Here is a 13,208-nt window from a genome sequence, read left to right on the forward strand (position 1 = left end):
AGGGGGGGACGGACGAGCGACGAGAGGTGAGGCTTGTGGGCCTTCTTGTGCTTCTTCTTCTTGTGCGACTGGGTGTCGTCGGTCTCGGTCGAGGCGGCCGGCGGGTGGTTGAACGAGGACGAGGGAGGAGCGGGAGCGATGGCGACGGGCCTCGAGTGAGTGGTGTCCGAGTCGGGCTGTGTGAGGGGAGGGGGTGAGCCGGGTGAGGCTGTGCCGGGACTCGGAGAGAGACGAGGACGAGGCGGACCTTGTTGTGCTTGGGTGCCGTGGCGGCGGGAGGAGGGGGAGGGGTGGGAGCTGGGTCGCGAGGAGCGAACGAGGTGGGGGCGGCGGGCGAGTCGAGGATGCGGCCGCGCTTGGCCATGGTGTGTGGTGGTGGAGAGTGAGGCGGTGCTGGATCGCAGATGAGGGGAGGAGGAGAACGGGGTGAGGCTCGAGGGGAGGGCGACGACGGCGACGAGAGGAGGTGCAACCGCTTGCACCCTCGACGAGCACCAGCACAACTAGTGCGCCACCACTATAGCCACAGCTCGAACCACCTCGAGCCTCGACCAGCACCCCCGCCCGTCGAACCCTCTCTTCGCTCCACCTCGTCACCCTCGACCTCCCTCCCCTCGTCACCTCGACTCCTCGCTCCTCGTCCAGCGCTCGTCGAGCTCTACCAACAAGTCAGCCACAGCCTCGGCAGTAGCACCAGTGAGTCGCCCGTCCCTCGCACTCGACCAGCCCTGAGCAGCCACGACCACCTCCCCCCGCTCTCATCTCCCTCCTCGCAAGCCCTCGCCCCACGCCGGGCCAAGCACCACCAACTGACTCGAGCACCCAACTCAACAGACTCGCCCACCATGTCGACGCTGCCCTCGACCACCACCGCCGGCGGCACCGCACCTCGGCGTCCGCTCCCTCCCCACCTCGTCAGCGACACGCCCCCGACCCCGTCCCGCTCGCCCTCGAACGCGTCCGCGTCCGGCAACGACAACGAGGACGAGTCGGCAGACGACGACGAGTCCGACTACCACGACGGCGACCCAGACGACCCGCACGCATCGACTCTCGACCTCCAACACCTCGCACCCGCCGTCGCCACCCCGAAACCGACCGGCGCATCCTCGTGGCCGTTCAACCACCACCACCCGACGACGGCCACCGCCGACAACACCCTCGTCGTCGTCAGCCCGACCCCGGAGTACGCCCTCGAGCAACCCGCCATCCCGGCCTCGTCGCTCCCGCACGAGATCCTCCTCCACATCCTGCGCCTCCTCCCGCCGCCCTCGCTCGCGCCCGCACTGCGCGTCTGCAAGGCCTGGTGCCAGTGCGGCGTCGAGCTCCTGTGGCACAAGTTGTCGTTCACGTCGGTCGCGGCCCTGTACAAGATGCTCCAGGTCCTGTCGCTCCCCGAGCAGACGTTCCCGTACCCGGACTTTGTCCGCCGCATCAACTTTCACCCGCTCGCGAGCGAGATGTCGGACCGCGTCGTCGCCAAGCTGTTGCCGTGCACGCGCCTCGAGCGCATCACGCTCACGAGCTGCAAGAGCCTGTCGAGCGCCGCCATGTGCGCCCTCCTCGTCCAGAGCCACCGCCTCGTCGCCCTCGACCTTACCGACGTCCCCAACGTCGACGACGACGTCCTCGTCGCCCTCGCCGCCAACTGCCCAAAGGTCCAAGGCCTCAACCTGTCGGGCTGTTCGAGGATCACGGACCGCGGCCTCGAGGCCATCGCGCTCGGGTGCCCTCTCCTGCGACGCGTGCGTCCCCCACCTCTCTCTCTCTCCCTCTCCCCTCTCCGTGTCCCTGACTCTCGAACTCGCACCCTGCCAGATCAAGCTCCGCAAGTGCGACCTCCTGACGGACGTCCCGATCGTCCTCCTGTCGATCCACTGCCCGCTCCTCCTCGAGGTCGACCTCGCCTTCTGCAACTCGATCACGTCGCTCGCCGTCATGCAGCTCCTGCGCACGTCGCACGCCCTGCGCGAGGTGTCGCTCCCCGGATGCGTCCTCCTCGACGACGACGCGTTCCCCGACGCGAGCCAGTTGACGCTGCTCCCGCCGGCGACGAGGGACGACCCGCACCACCACGGCCACCACCTCGACAGCTCGCCCCTCGTGCGCTCGGGCGCCGCCTCGCCCGCCCGCGCCGGGACCCCGTCCACCTCGTCGACCGAGGCCGTCGCCGCGCTCGTCCCCTCGTCCACCTCCTCGACCCTCCTCACCTCGTCCGGCGCCCTCATCGCGCGCCCGACCCCGTTGCGCTCGCCGCCCGCCGTGCGCCCGTACGACCACCTGCGGTACCTCGACGTGACGGCGTGCGGCCACCTGACGGACCAGGCCGTCGCCGGCATCGTCAAGTACTGCCCGCGCCTGCGCAACCTCATGCTCGCCAAATGCACCAGGTTGACCGACGACAGCCTGTTGGCCATCTGCGGGCTCGGCAAGCACTTGCACTACCTCCACCTCGGCCACGTCAGCAGGTGCGTCCTCTCTCTCCCTCTCCCCCTCTCTCTCTCTCTTTCTCTCGCGACGACGGGCCCTGACGAGGCGTCTCTCTCCCTCTGTCGCAGCGTCACGGACACCGCCGTCACGGCCATCGCTCGCGCGTGCACTCGCCTGCGGTACATCGACCTCGCGTGTGCGTCCCTCGCTTTCCCTCTCTCTCTCCCCCCCCCTTCCTCGTCCCCTGTCCAGCGGCAGAGCTCTCGAGACTGACGAGCGGCGACCAATGTCGAGCAGATTGCCGCAACTTGACCGACGCGTCCGTGTTCGAGCTCGCGGCCAACCTCCCGAGGCTCAAGCGCATCGGCCTCGTCCGGGTGCGTCTCTCTCTTTCTCTCTCTCTGTGCGAGCGCCTCTCGTCGTCGTCGTCGTCGTCGAGCGTACTGACTCGGTCCACTCTCACCGCCCTCGCAGGTCGTCAGCATCACGGACGAGTCGCTGCACGCGCTCCAGGCGCGCACCTCGCTCGAGCGCATCCACCTGTCGTACTGCGACAACCTGACGGTGTCGGCCGTCAACGACCTCCTGCAGCACCTGCCGCGCGTCACGCACCTGTCGCTCACGGGCGTGTCGTCGTTCCGCAAGCGCAGCCTGCAGCAGTTTTGCCGCGCGCCGCCAAAGGACTTTAACGACCACCAGCGCCGCTCGTTCTGCGTCTTTAGCGGCCGCGGCGTGCACGACTTGCGCAAGTTCCTGCGCCAACTCGGGCCAGACGACCTGGCGGCGCTCGCGCTCCCGGACCCGCCCGAGGACGGCCCCGGCGGCAACGGCCTGCTCGACCCGCAGCACGCCGTCGCACAGTTCCAGCAGCAGCAGCAGCACCTCCTCGCGGCGGCGCGCTTTGGCGGCGCCAACGCCCATGCGGCGCCGCAGCAGCCGCCGCAGCCGGGCCAAGGCTGGCCCGCCGTCGCGCCGCCGGCAGGAGCAGGAGCAGGAGCAGGAGCAGGAGGAGGAGGGCCGGTCGCGCACGCCCAGGCGCAGGCGCACGCCCAAGCGCACGCGATGGCCCAGGCGCACGCGCAGCACGCACGCACGCAGGCCATGGTGCAGGCGCGGCAGGCGGTCGCGCTCGCTGCGCAGCGCATGCAGGCGGCGGGCGCGGCGGGAGGAGCGGGAGGAGGAGGAGGAGGAGCGGCGGGCGCGAGGGGCGGGAGCGCACCCGCGCAGGGCAACATGCTCGGGCTGCAGAGCTTGCAGCACGCGACGGCGCCGGGGCGGCTGCAGCAGGGCGGCGCAGGTGCAGGAGGAGGAGGAGGCCCGGGCGGCATGCACCGCTTCGTTGTGCCCGCCCCTCGACCCGGCCCCGCCATGGTCGTCGACGACGGCGTCGGCGCCGACGATGAGCGGCAGAACGTGCCCATCTCGCGCGTCGCGCCGGGCGGCGGCATCGACGACGCGGGCCTGCAGTCGCCGCCGAGGGCGGGCGCCGACGACGGGGCGCCCGACGATGGCGGCGAGGACGACAGCGGCTCGATCGCCGGCGGAGCAGGAGCGGGAGCAGGGCCCGCAGGCGCGAGGCCCCGCAGCGCGACGGTGACGCAGCGCAACTACCGCTCGGCGCCCGTGACGCCCCTGCCCGGCCCGCACGGCGGCGTCGCCGCCGACGCGATGCAGGTCGACGAGGACGAGGACGACGAGGGGAGCGAGAGCGGCGCCGACGACGAGGGCGACGAGGAGGACGTGCACATGGTGTGAGCGCGGCGGTTCGAGGGCGGGCGTCGGCGATGGACGCCGGTGTCTCGCTCTGGGGGCGGCTCGTGTTGTACCTTCCCTACCTCTCTCCCTCTATCCCTCTCAGTCCCTCTCCCCCTTCGCGCTCGTCGCGGTTTGCGCGTCTCGTCCCTCGTCCCTCATCGTCCCACTTTTTTGCTCTCGCACGCTCTCTCTCTCGCCTCTCGCACACGATCTAGTTCTCCTGCATAATGCCCGTTCGCTCATTTTTCAGTCTATCGATGCGAGGTGCGCGACACAGCTACAGCAAGAGGCGCATCGAGTAGGCGTCCTGTGCGCGCGAGAGAGGAACGTGAGCGAGTCTTTTCGAAAGGAGGAACGGGCGCAAAGCGAGAGAGTGTCGGGCGCACCTCGCCGTCCTGGTCTGCGGTTCGCGAGCAAAAGGAGCGTGAGTACGAGTCCCAGGACCCGACGAGAGAAAGAGAGAGACTGGGAGAGCGGGACGCACAGTAGCCCTTCTCGATCTTGACGACCTCGAACCCGAGCGTGTCCTTGTAGAGCGCGAGCGCGGCCCGGTTCGTCTTGCGCACGTGCAGGCTCACCATCGACGCGCCGTAGACCGTCTTCATCGCGTGCTCTGCGGGCGGGCAGGGTTTTAGCGGTCTACTCTACGGCCAGACGCAGACGCAGGGTTCTCGCTCGACGGCAGGCACCGAGAGAGCCCCGCGGTGCAAGGGAGGGAAGCGAGACGCACGAGAGAGCTGCATGAGCTTGTTGGCGAGGCCGAGGCGGCGGTAGTTGCGCAGGACCGAGATGGACGTGACGTGGCCGTGCGGGTCCTCAGTCGCGTCCTCGTCCCTGCGCATCAGGAACCGCGGCATCAGTCACGGCGCTCGAGAGAGAGCACACGAGAGAGAGACGCAGGAGAGGGAGCGACGCACATCTTTGCGAGGATGTAGCCGACTATCCGGCCCTTGTGGTCCTCGGCGACAAACGAGACTTGGGGCCACGTGAGGCCGTGGTAAAGGTCTGTGGCGAGGGGGCGGCTCGGTCAGTTGGTTGTCTCTGTACTCAACTCGACGAAAAGAGGAGCGACGCGCAGTACTTCATCGTGTAGTTCTGCGACGGGCGAGCGAGAGGTCAGGGCAATGCGAGAGCGGGCCTCGAGAGAGGGCGCGCAGGACGAGAGAAGCCCGACGCACCTCTGGCAAGTTGTGGATGTTGCAGTTCTGCATCTCCATGAGATCGCCGATGGTCGCTCGTCGGATGTTCATGCTGGGAGAGAGAGAGACGGGTGGGGCGGACGGGGAAGGAGTGAAGGGTTCGAGGGAGGGGCGCAAAGGGTACGGGGACCGGTTACGGCGGTAGTGTCGGGTTCTGTGGACGATGGACCGGTCAGTGCAAGGCTCGAGGGACTGGTGGGCGCCCTCGCTGCTGCGCCGACTGCCCTCGCCGAAGCGGTGCTGCGACGGCCGGTCCGTCTCGCCGCGCACAGGACCGACTGAGCGCTCAGCAAGCTTGTGGGTGCTCCATGAGCTGCTAGAGCCGCCCGTCCGAACGCCTCATCGCCCGCCTGACCCCGCCTCGGTCCTCATCAGTGACAACGACCGAGAGCTCCTGACCTCTGGTCCCGCTCCGCCAGAGCCCCTCGTTTCGACCCAGTCCTCACACAGGCATTCGGCCCAGCCCAGTCCACCCATCGCGCGTCCATGAGCCGTGTGCGGAGAGGCGAGTCGGCGGCCTTGTCGCGAGGAGGAAGGCGGTGGTGGGTGCTCAAGAGGTGACGGCTCGGCAGGGTTGAGGCGCGCAGACTCTGGACGAGGTCTGGGAACATCGTGGCTCACTAGAAGGCGGAGCTGGCGAGTCGTGGTGAGAGGCCGACCTCGTCTCCGAGTCGGGCGGACGAGACGCCGCTCTTCTCTCGCTCCCCGTCTCCATCGTGTGCTGCGCAATACCTGCACATGCTGCAAGTTCATGCGCGTAAGCCTGTGCGAGCGCGCCCATCGCCGCCAGATGCAGTGCCGCGACCGCCTCCTCCCCCTCGGCTCTCTGCTTCCCCGCTTCAGGCTCTCTTCTCGCGGTGCGGGTGCCCTTGCACGGCGCCTGAGTTGCTTGCGCTTCCAGCCGGTAAATGCGCGACCCTCGGGCGAGAGCAGAGACGCCGCTCGACCCCTCTCGTCCGCCGGCTTCTCCTCGCCGAGGGACGCCCCTGTCCGCTGCGCTCGGCGAAACGGCGCGAGCTGCGACGCACTCCTTTCCCTCTCGCCACCCACTCGCCGTCGAGCATGAGTACCGACAACCCGACCGCACCTCCCGCCAAGACGCCCTCTTCGCCCGGCGACTCGTCCTCGACCACGAGCTGGACCGCGACCGAGGTCGCCATCTCCGACCCGGGCGACAGCGCTACCGCGACACCGTCGTCGCCAGTCGACTCGCTTTCGACCCGCCCCGAGCAGGCCCACACGGCCAGGTCGCTCGAGGCCTCGTCGAACGAAGACGGCTCGCCCGGCGGCGGCGACCACAAGCTCAAGACGCCCAGCTCGCCGACCTGGTCCCGCTCCAAGCTTCCCGTCTCGGACGACGAGCGCGAGGGCGGTGTCGTTGAACCTGTCAAAACCAACTCGCTCGACTCGAGCACGAGCGCCGTCGTTGACAAGGAGGACAAGCCGGTGCGTCTCCCTCTCACTCTCTCCTTGCCTCTCCTACGACGCCTGCAGACGCTCACTCGCTCGCCTCCTGCAGACCAACGACGCCGCCCTGCCGAAAGACCTCTCGACCCCGGCCAAGCCGGCCTCGGCTCGTCCCGCGTTCGTCGTCACGCGCCCGACTGCCATGGGCGAGAACGAGGTCGTCAACGTCACGCAGCCGAGCACGCCGTCCGCGAGCGTCCACGAGGACGACGAGCCGGCCAACAACGCCGCTCTCAAGGCCGTCGAGGTCGCGCTCAAGCCCGCCGCCAGCCCCGACTCGCTCAAGCCCGTCATCCAGATCACGACGTTCCTCCCCGACACGCAGGCATTCGTCGCCTCGCCCGCGTCGACCAACCTCCCGTCGGCCATCTCGCCCCGCACGTCGGCCTTCTTCTCGTCCGACTTCTCGATGAGCGGGCCGCGCAGCCCGCCTCGGCCCGGCGGCGCCATCATCATGGAGCTGCCCTCGGACGTCGAGCTCGACGTCGACATCGAGGTGCGTCGCTCGGCGAGGACCGTCGTCTCGAGCGCCGGCGAGCAGGCCAACGCTCGCATCCAGCCGGCGGCGCTGCCGCAGCGGACGTCGCCCGCCACGTCGACCAAGCACCGCTCGCGCTCGCCGTCGCCGCAGCCGCCTCCTCGCGAGCGCCGCGCCGACGAGCCCTTGTTCAAGTCGCGCGACCGCCGCTCGCGCTCGCGTCAGCGCCACGCCGGCGCGTCGCACTCGCACGGCGCCAACCTGAGCGACGCCGACTCGTCCGCCTCGGAGCCCGACGCAGCCGGCCGCACGCCGTTCCTCCCGCGGCGCACCGTCGTGTCAAGCGCGGCGCCGTTCCTGAGCCGCACCGAGTTACTCAGGGAGCAGTCGAGGCGCCGCGAGCGCGACCAGGAGCGCGAGCGCGATCGTCGAGACGAGCCTGAGCCGGTCCGTGCGCGGCGCGAGGCGCCGCACGATGAGCCCCAGCGCTCGAGCGAGGGCCGTCGTCGCGACCACGAGCGCGACGAGCGCCGCAGGGACGAGCGCGATGCCGAGCGGCGCCACCGCGACGTCGAGTCGGCCCGTCGCGAGCCTGCGCACGAGCCTCGTCGTCCCGAGGCGGCCCGCCACGACCAGGCCGCGACCCGCAGCCGCCGCCACGAGTCGGAGCGGCACGACTCGCGCCGCCGCGACGCTGCCTCGGCCGAGCAGCCGCGCAAGCCGGCCCTTGCTCGGCTCCTCGACGCGGTCCAGGACGCGCTCGACCACGATCCGACAGCGTACTACGCGCTCAAGGGCCTCCTCTCGGAGCACGAGCTCTCGATCTCGCAGCGCCGGCGCTCGCACGAGCGCAAAGCGCCCGGGCCGGTCGAGCGCCACCACGAGCGGGACGAGGACCGCAGCTCGGTGCGCGACGGGCGCGACGGGCTCGTGAGGGACGAGCAGCGGTCGTACGAGCGCGAGAGGCGCGAGAAGCGGATCCCGGTGGACTTGCTCGGACGGACTGGGGGCGGGAGCGGGTCGGAGACGGAGGTCGGGTTTGAGAAGGTCAAGCGCGGCGACGGTGCGTCTCTCCCTCTTTCCCTCTCTCTCTCTCCTGCCCTGGAAGGGCACGACCTGACTCTCTCTCTTTCTCTCTCCAACAGGCTCCAAGTCGTCACACTCGCAGCGCGCACCGGGCAGCAAGTTGCGCACGCCCCGCTTCTTCTCGACCCACCCACCTCGCCGCGATTCGCCCTCGCCGCCCCTGTACCCGTCGCACCTCTCGCCGCAACGCACCTCGCACACGCACCGCCAGACGCCCGACCTCGTCCGACCCGTCCCTGTCCACGCGCACGACGACGCCCCGAGGTCGCGCGACGAGTCGGAGCGTCGCGCGCCGCGCCCCGCGCAGACGCTCACGCTCGCGCAGGCGGCCAAGCTCGCTGCTGGGCTCGGCGACGAGCGCCTCGCCGAGGAGCTGCGCGCGAGCGGCCTGAGTGGGCGGGACAAGGTGACCAAGCTCGGCGAGCGCGTCAAAGACTCGAGTCGCGAGGACGGCGAGCGCCGGGACGAGGGGCGCTTGAGCGCCAAGGTCAAGGTCCACAAGGCGTCGGGCAAGGTCGGCGCCGACGAGGAGCTCAAGCTGCGGCGCCGTCACGGCGACGAGCGCGGCGAGTCGTCGTCGTCGTCCCGGCACGGACCCTCGACCTCGGCCAAGGACGCCCTGCGCTCGAGCATCTTCAAGGTCCGCCCGCCAGTCGTCATTGACGACGTCCCCGTCGTCTCTGCCGCGACGGGCAAGTCGTCGCGCCGGCGCAGGGACAACGACGAGCCGTACCGCTCGCCGACGACGGGCTCGGCGGCCCGCGCGACGTCGCACTTTGACCGCCCGTCGCGCTCGGCGGCTGCCGCGTCGCAGTCGTACGACTTGGACGACTATGCGTAGTCGCACGACGTGGAGCATCGTCGCCGTCGCGAAGCCTCTCTTGCCTCTCTGTCACCCCCTGCCCTTTTCTCTCCGAGACTCGCCTCCTTTTGTCTAGCTATGTGCAACGTGGTCCGTCTATCATTCGTTCGCGAGCAGCTCTACAACTTGCCCTCCTTGCCCTCCTCGAAGCCCATGTCCCGCAAGAGCCCCTCGGAGTACCGCACGCACTGCTGGTACGTCTTCTCGAAGCCGCCCGGGCCGCCGTAGTACGGGTCCTCGATCACCTTGCCGTCGCCAAAGTCGCCAAAGAGCGCAACTGCGGGCGAGACGGACGAGCGGGTCAGCTCCAGTGCGACGAGAGAGGGAGGAGGGACGCACTCTTGGCCGTCGAGTTCTTGGGTTTGGCCTTGTCAATGTTGCACATGTTCATCGTGTCCATGCCGACGATGTAGTCGAACGAGGTAAAGTCCGACTTCTGCGAGCGGGACGAGCGAAAGGGTGAGCCTGCGCACGGGAGAGAAAGAGAGAGCGAGGCGAGGGCGCACCTCGAGTTGCCGGCACAGCGAGTTGATGGGCACGCCGTGCTTCCTGCACGTCTCGACTGATCGCTCGTCGGGCTCCTCGCCGACGTGGTAGCCGGCCGTCCTGCGCACGACGACGAGGTCGAGGTCAGCGGCGACTTTGCGGTGAACGAGGAGGACAGGAGAGAGAGAGGTGGGCGCACCCCGCCGAGTCGACCTGAATATCGAGGCCGCGCTTCTTGGCCATGTCGGCAAAGACCGCCTCGGCGAGCGGCGAGCGGCAGATGTTGCTGTGCGGCGACGGGGCAGCGAGGGGGTTGCGAGGTCGAGATGGGCGGGTGGGGGCGATCGAGGGGGCATGGAAAGGGTCCAGTGTCAGCTTTGCGCGCTCTGCTGATCGCACGCTGCGCTGTGTGTGGCCGCAGCGCCGTTGCGAGCGGGCTGGCCGACCCCGGCTCCCGCCTCGCTGCTCGCGCCCTCGTGCGCCCCGCCCGGCCTGACAGAGGTGACGAGTGGACTCACCCAAGGCAGACGAAGAGGACGCTGGGCATCTCGAGAGGCGAGGAGGGGTGTGGGAGAGCGAGAGTTCGGCACCGCCTCATCTTCGAAAGAGATGAGAGGGTCATCTCTCGACCGCAGCCTGACGCTACGTGAGGGGTCGAGCAGCCAGCGATGCAGCTGTATGACAGGTTGGCCGCCGCGCGAGCTCGCACGAGCCGACACAGACGAGAGCTTCCCTCTCGACCTCAAGCTTTCGAGCGGACGACGCCGACAGCTGCGGAAGGAGGGTGAACAGATGTTGTCGTGACGCTACAGAGCTATGAGGGATACAGGAGAGCAGGGTTGGGGGTACAGGGCAAGAAAGGAGGACGATACAGAGCCTCGACGGGCGCGAAAGGACTCAATGCAGCGCGGGCGACAGTGGCATGACCGTCACCGGCGAGCGCATGAGCACGTCCTCTGTCGGGAAGGGCGAGCTCGACGTCCGCGGCGAGTCGAAGGGAGAGGCGCCTCGGCTGACGCCGGACGAGGTGGCGAAGAGCGGGAACAGAGGCGGCTCGACCACGGGGAACGTGTTCGACAGGATGAACTCTTTGAAGATGTGCGCAAAGTGCGGCTTGCGCGGGATGTAGTGGCTGTCGGCGGGGGGCCAGAGAGAGGGTGAGTCTGTGCGCACAGCTCGACTCGACGGGCTTGGGAAGGTCGAGAGAGAGAGAGAGTGTGTGTGTGACTCACCCTCCTTCGTGCCACTCGACGCGCGAGTTGGAGAACCGCGGGACGTTGGCGAGCGTGCGCTCGTTCGGGGCGACGACGTCGCTGCGGCCGAGGACGTGCAGCGTCGGGATGGCGACCGGCGAGTCGAACCAAGACTCGCACCGCCGGTCGAGGGGCAGGTACCCGCTGCACAGGACGGCGAACTTGAACGGTACGGGCGGCCAGGCGACGCCGGGCGACGCCGGCGACGAGAAGGCCGGGTGCAGCCAAGGGCGGGCGACGAGGGCACAGAGGATGGCGGCCGTCGCGGCGCCTTGCGAGAACCCGAAAATGCCATCCACCGGCCCTTCCCTCTCGAGGACGGTGCGCAGGTAGTACAGGGTGCGGTCGAGCTGCAGGGAGCGACAGTCGTCGGCTCGAGGTCTCGCGCATGATAGAAGAGAGAGAGAGCGGGCGCACCTCGCGAGGGTCCTCGAAGCCGTCGTTCGACTGGGCGTGCCACCACGAACGAGGCTCGTCTTTGGGCGCGTACGGCTCGTCCGGGCTGTTGTCGTAGGCCATCGTCGGCCGAAGGAGGATGTTTGGCTGCGAGAGGAAGAGGAGGGTCAGCTCGAGGCGACGGGCGAGAGGGACAGGTGCCGGCCGACGAGGACGCACCGCATCGACAAAGATGAGCTCGACGTGCCCGTCAAAGATGCGCTCGGCTTGTGCGAGCTTGGCCGCTGTAGGTGCACTCGAGAGTCAGCTCGACGTGCGTGCGCTCGAGGAGAGGGGAGGAGAGGTAGGGCTCACCGAGGATGCGGCTGTTTTGCGCGAAGCCGTGGAGAACGAGGACGCGAGCCTTCCGGTTGAGCATGTCGATGCGTGGGTAGGTAACGAATGTAGAGGGTGGGAGAAGCACACGAGAGCACAGCGAGCAAGGGGAGCGCAGGAGGGAAGAAGAGGACGAGCGGGCCGTCCAGCAGCGAGCGCCGGCTCGCAGGTGGGGGCCCAGCTCTGAGCGTGGCTGGACCCAGGGCTCGCGCGCAAGTCCATACAGCTCCAACCCCTGTGCGGGACGAAGCGTCGGCCGCGACTCTAAGGTCGGATCCGAGACTGCCAGCCCGCCGCCGCGTTCGGAAGGCGCAAGCAGAGATGACCTGCCCCGAGCGGTAGCCACTCTGCGGCGCTCGCTCCAGCTGCACCAGCAGACAGCGCCGATCGCATAGAGCAGAGTACTCATGGACGGGCTCGGTGCGGGAGCGGCGGCGTGAGCTCTGGACGAGAGAGCGGCAGGGGCCGACTGCCGGCCGAGGAGGGCCGCGGTCGAGACGGCTGGCCGGTCGGCGAGGAGTGCGGCCTGGTCGAAGCGTTCGAGTGGGTCGGTCGGATCGATGCTGGCGGTAGAGGTGGGGCGCAGGTCGGAGGCGAGGGTGAGGGTCGGCTGACGAGGGGAGGGGGAGGACGAGGTGGGGACGACACGCTCGAGGCGTACGGTGGCGGTTGCCGAGCGGGTCCTGGGCCAGCTGTGGCACTCTGGCAGGCGGCCATGGACGCCGGCGACGAGCCGGTGGTTGACAGGAGAGCGGCCACTCGAGCCAACGGCCGACCTCCATCAGCTCGCGCCGTCGACACGCCCTCGGCTCGTCGACCGCTGCTGGGCCACCGAGCACGAGCTGCCTCGGCGTCTGCGACTGCTCGCGCGAGACCGCGGCCGCAACAGGACGGTGAGCGGTCGAGGGGCCGCCTCCTCCCTGCGAGGCCGCAGCTGGCGGTCGCGGTACGGGTACGGCGACACAGCCTGCGCGTGCTGTTGTGCGGGCTCTCGGGCGGGCGTGTGCGAGTGCAAGCAGCGGCGCGCGAGCCGCACACAGCCCGTCACCCCCGTGGTCGGCCGTTTGCTCGCCGCGCTCCTCCTCGTCGCGTCGCGCGCCTCTCCAACGGCTCGTTTGCATCCCTCGATCCCTCGACCGTTGCATCCTCGCTGTCGACGACATTGTCGACCGCCGTCGGTGCTTCTCTCTCCCTCGCCCTCCTCCTCGTCGCCTTTCACCGCGCACCCTCGCCGCCTCGACCCGATTCGGACGCCCGCCCACCCTCGCCCTTTCGCGCTTTCACTCAACGCTCCCCTCTTCTTCACCCAACTCGACCCACCCTCGTCATGCGCACCGCCTCGGTCCTCGCCTTCCTCGTCCCGGCACTCGCCTACGCCCAGTCGAACGGGCCCTCGCAGCTCCGCTTCGACTCGCCCGCAC

The 13,208-nt window shown here is 69.2% G+C and overlaps 6 protein-coding genes across 6 annotated transcripts; 2 read left to right on the forward strand and 4 right to left on the reverse strand.

The window, feature by feature from the left end:
• Nucleotides 1-10: 10 nt before the first annotated feature.
• RHOBADRAFT_42214 (uncharacterized protein) lies at nt 11-364 on the reverse strand (the record flags this gene model as incomplete). Its single annotated transcript, XM_018414026.1, has 2 exons — nt 11-176; nt 248-364. Coding segments are annotated over 2 exons (283 nt in total), but the record flags the coding sequence as incomplete, so codon positions are not given.
• An 853-nt stretch (nt 365-1,217) lies between these two features.
• On the forward strand, nt 1,218-3,216 carry RHOBADRAFT_24873 (uncharacterized protein; the record flags this gene model as incomplete). Its single annotated transcript, XM_018412658.1, has 6 exons — nt 1,218-1,745; nt 1,819-1,974; nt 2,164-2,468; nt 2,559-2,626; nt 2,728-2,807; nt 2,905-3,216. Coding segments are annotated over exons 1-6 (1,293 nt in total), but the record flags the coding sequence as incomplete, so codon positions are not given.
• Nucleotides 3,217-4,402: 1,186 nt separating this feature from the next.
• RHOBADRAFT_24874 (uncharacterized protein) lies at nt 4,403-5,538 on the reverse strand. Its single transcript, XM_018412659.1, has 7 exons — nt 5,364-5,538; nt 5,262-5,280; nt 5,103-5,190; nt 4,916-5,019; nt 4,670-4,798; nt 4,572-4,585; nt 4,403-4,492 (listed from the first exon to the last, which is right to left on the reverse strand). The coding sequence occupies exons 1-7, from the start codon at nt 5,433-5,435 to the stop codon at nt 4,463-4,465; spliced, it is 456 nt and encodes a 151-aa protein (XP_018273053.1). The 5' UTR covers nt 5,436-5,538; the 3' UTR covers nt 4,403-4,462.
• Nucleotides 5,539-6,446: 908 nt separating this feature from the next.
• RHOBADRAFT_42217 (uncharacterized protein) lies at nt 6,447-9,256 on the forward strand (the record flags this gene model as incomplete). Its single annotated transcript, XM_018414027.1, has 3 exons — nt 6,447-6,830; nt 6,904-8,392; nt 8,475-9,256. The coding sequence occupies 3 exons, from the start codon at nt 6,447-6,449 to the stop codon at nt 9,254-9,256; spliced, it is 2,655 nt and encodes an 884-aa protein (XP_018273054.1).
• Nucleotides 9,257-9,353: 97 nt separating this feature from the next.
• Nucleotides 9,354-10,321, reverse strand: RHOBADRAFT_51972 (uncharacterized protein). Its single transcript, XM_018416106.1, has 5 exons — nt 10,282-10,321; nt 9,963-10,049; nt 9,784-9,883; nt 9,617-9,713; nt 9,354-9,554 (listed from the first exon to the last, which is right to left on the reverse strand). Exons 1-5 carry the CDS (start codon nt 10,308-10,310, stop codon nt 9,397-9,399), a joined length of 471 nt encoding a protein of 156 aa, XP_018273055.1. The 5' UTR covers nt 10,311-10,321; the 3' UTR covers nt 9,354-9,396.
• Nucleotides 10,322-10,533: 212 nt separating this feature from the next.
• Nucleotides 10,534-11,897, reverse strand: RHOBADRAFT_51973 (uncharacterized protein). The gene is made up of 5 exons (XM_018416107.1): nt 11,767-11,897; nt 11,632-11,696; nt 11,434-11,559; nt 10,996-11,366; nt 10,534-10,895 (listed from the first exon to the last, which is right to left on the reverse strand). The coding sequence occupies exons 1-5, from the start codon at nt 11,828-11,830 to the stop codon at nt 10,661-10,663; spliced, it is 861 nt and encodes a 286-aa protein (XP_018273056.1). The 5' UTR covers nt 11,831-11,897; the 3' UTR covers nt 10,534-10,660.
• Nucleotides 11,898-13,208: the final 1,311 nt, after the last annotated feature.

Source organism: Rhodotorula graminis (genome assembly GCF_001329695.1).
Source record: "Rhodotorula graminis WP1 unplaced genomic scaffold RHOBAscaffold_3, whole genome shotgun sequence".
NCBI lineage: Eukaryota > Fungi > Basidiomycota > Microbotryomycetes > Sporidiobolales > Sporidiobolaceae > Rhodotorula > Rhodotorula graminis.

Bases quoted from the DNA above. Each gene is read 5' to 3' on its own strand.
- RHOBADRAFT_24874 (XM_018412659.1), bottom strand. From the start codon at position 5,435: ATGAACATCCGACGAGCGACCATCGGCGATCTCATGGAGATGCAGAAC. The intron at 5,020-5,102 runs GTGCGTCGCTCC...CCTGATGCGCAG, and splicing joins GGCTACATCCTCGCAAAGAT to GGACGAGGACGCGACTGAGG. The intron at 4,799-4,915 runs GTGCGTCTCGCT...GCCCGCCCGCAG, and splicing joins CAAGCTCATGCAGCTCTCTC to AGCACGCGATGAAGACGGTC.
- RHOBADRAFT_51973 (XM_018416107.1), bottom strand. From the start codon at position 11,830: ATGCTCAACCGGAAGGCTCGCGTCCTCGTTCTCCACGGCTTCGCGCAA. The intron at 11,367-11,433 runs GTGCGCCCGCTC...CGCTCCCTGCAG, and splicing joins GCTTCGAGGACCCTCGCGAG to CTCGACCGCACCCTGTACTA. The intron at 10,896-10,995 runs GTGAGTCACACA...CCCCGCCGACAG, and splicing joins GTCGAGTGGCACGAAGGAGG to CCACTACATCCCGCGCAAGC.
- RHOBADRAFT_51972 (XM_018416106.1), bottom strand. From the start codon at position 10,310: ATGCCCAGCGTCCTCTTCGTCTGCCTTGG. The intron at 10,050-10,281 runs GTGAGTCCACTC...GTCGCCGCACAG, and splicing joins GTCCTCTTCGTCTGCCTTGG to CAACATCTGCCGCTCGCCGC. The intron at 9,884-9,962 runs GTGCGCCCACCT...CGTCGTGCGCAG, and splicing joins ATTCAGGTCGACTCGGCGGG to GACGGCCGGCTACCACGTCG.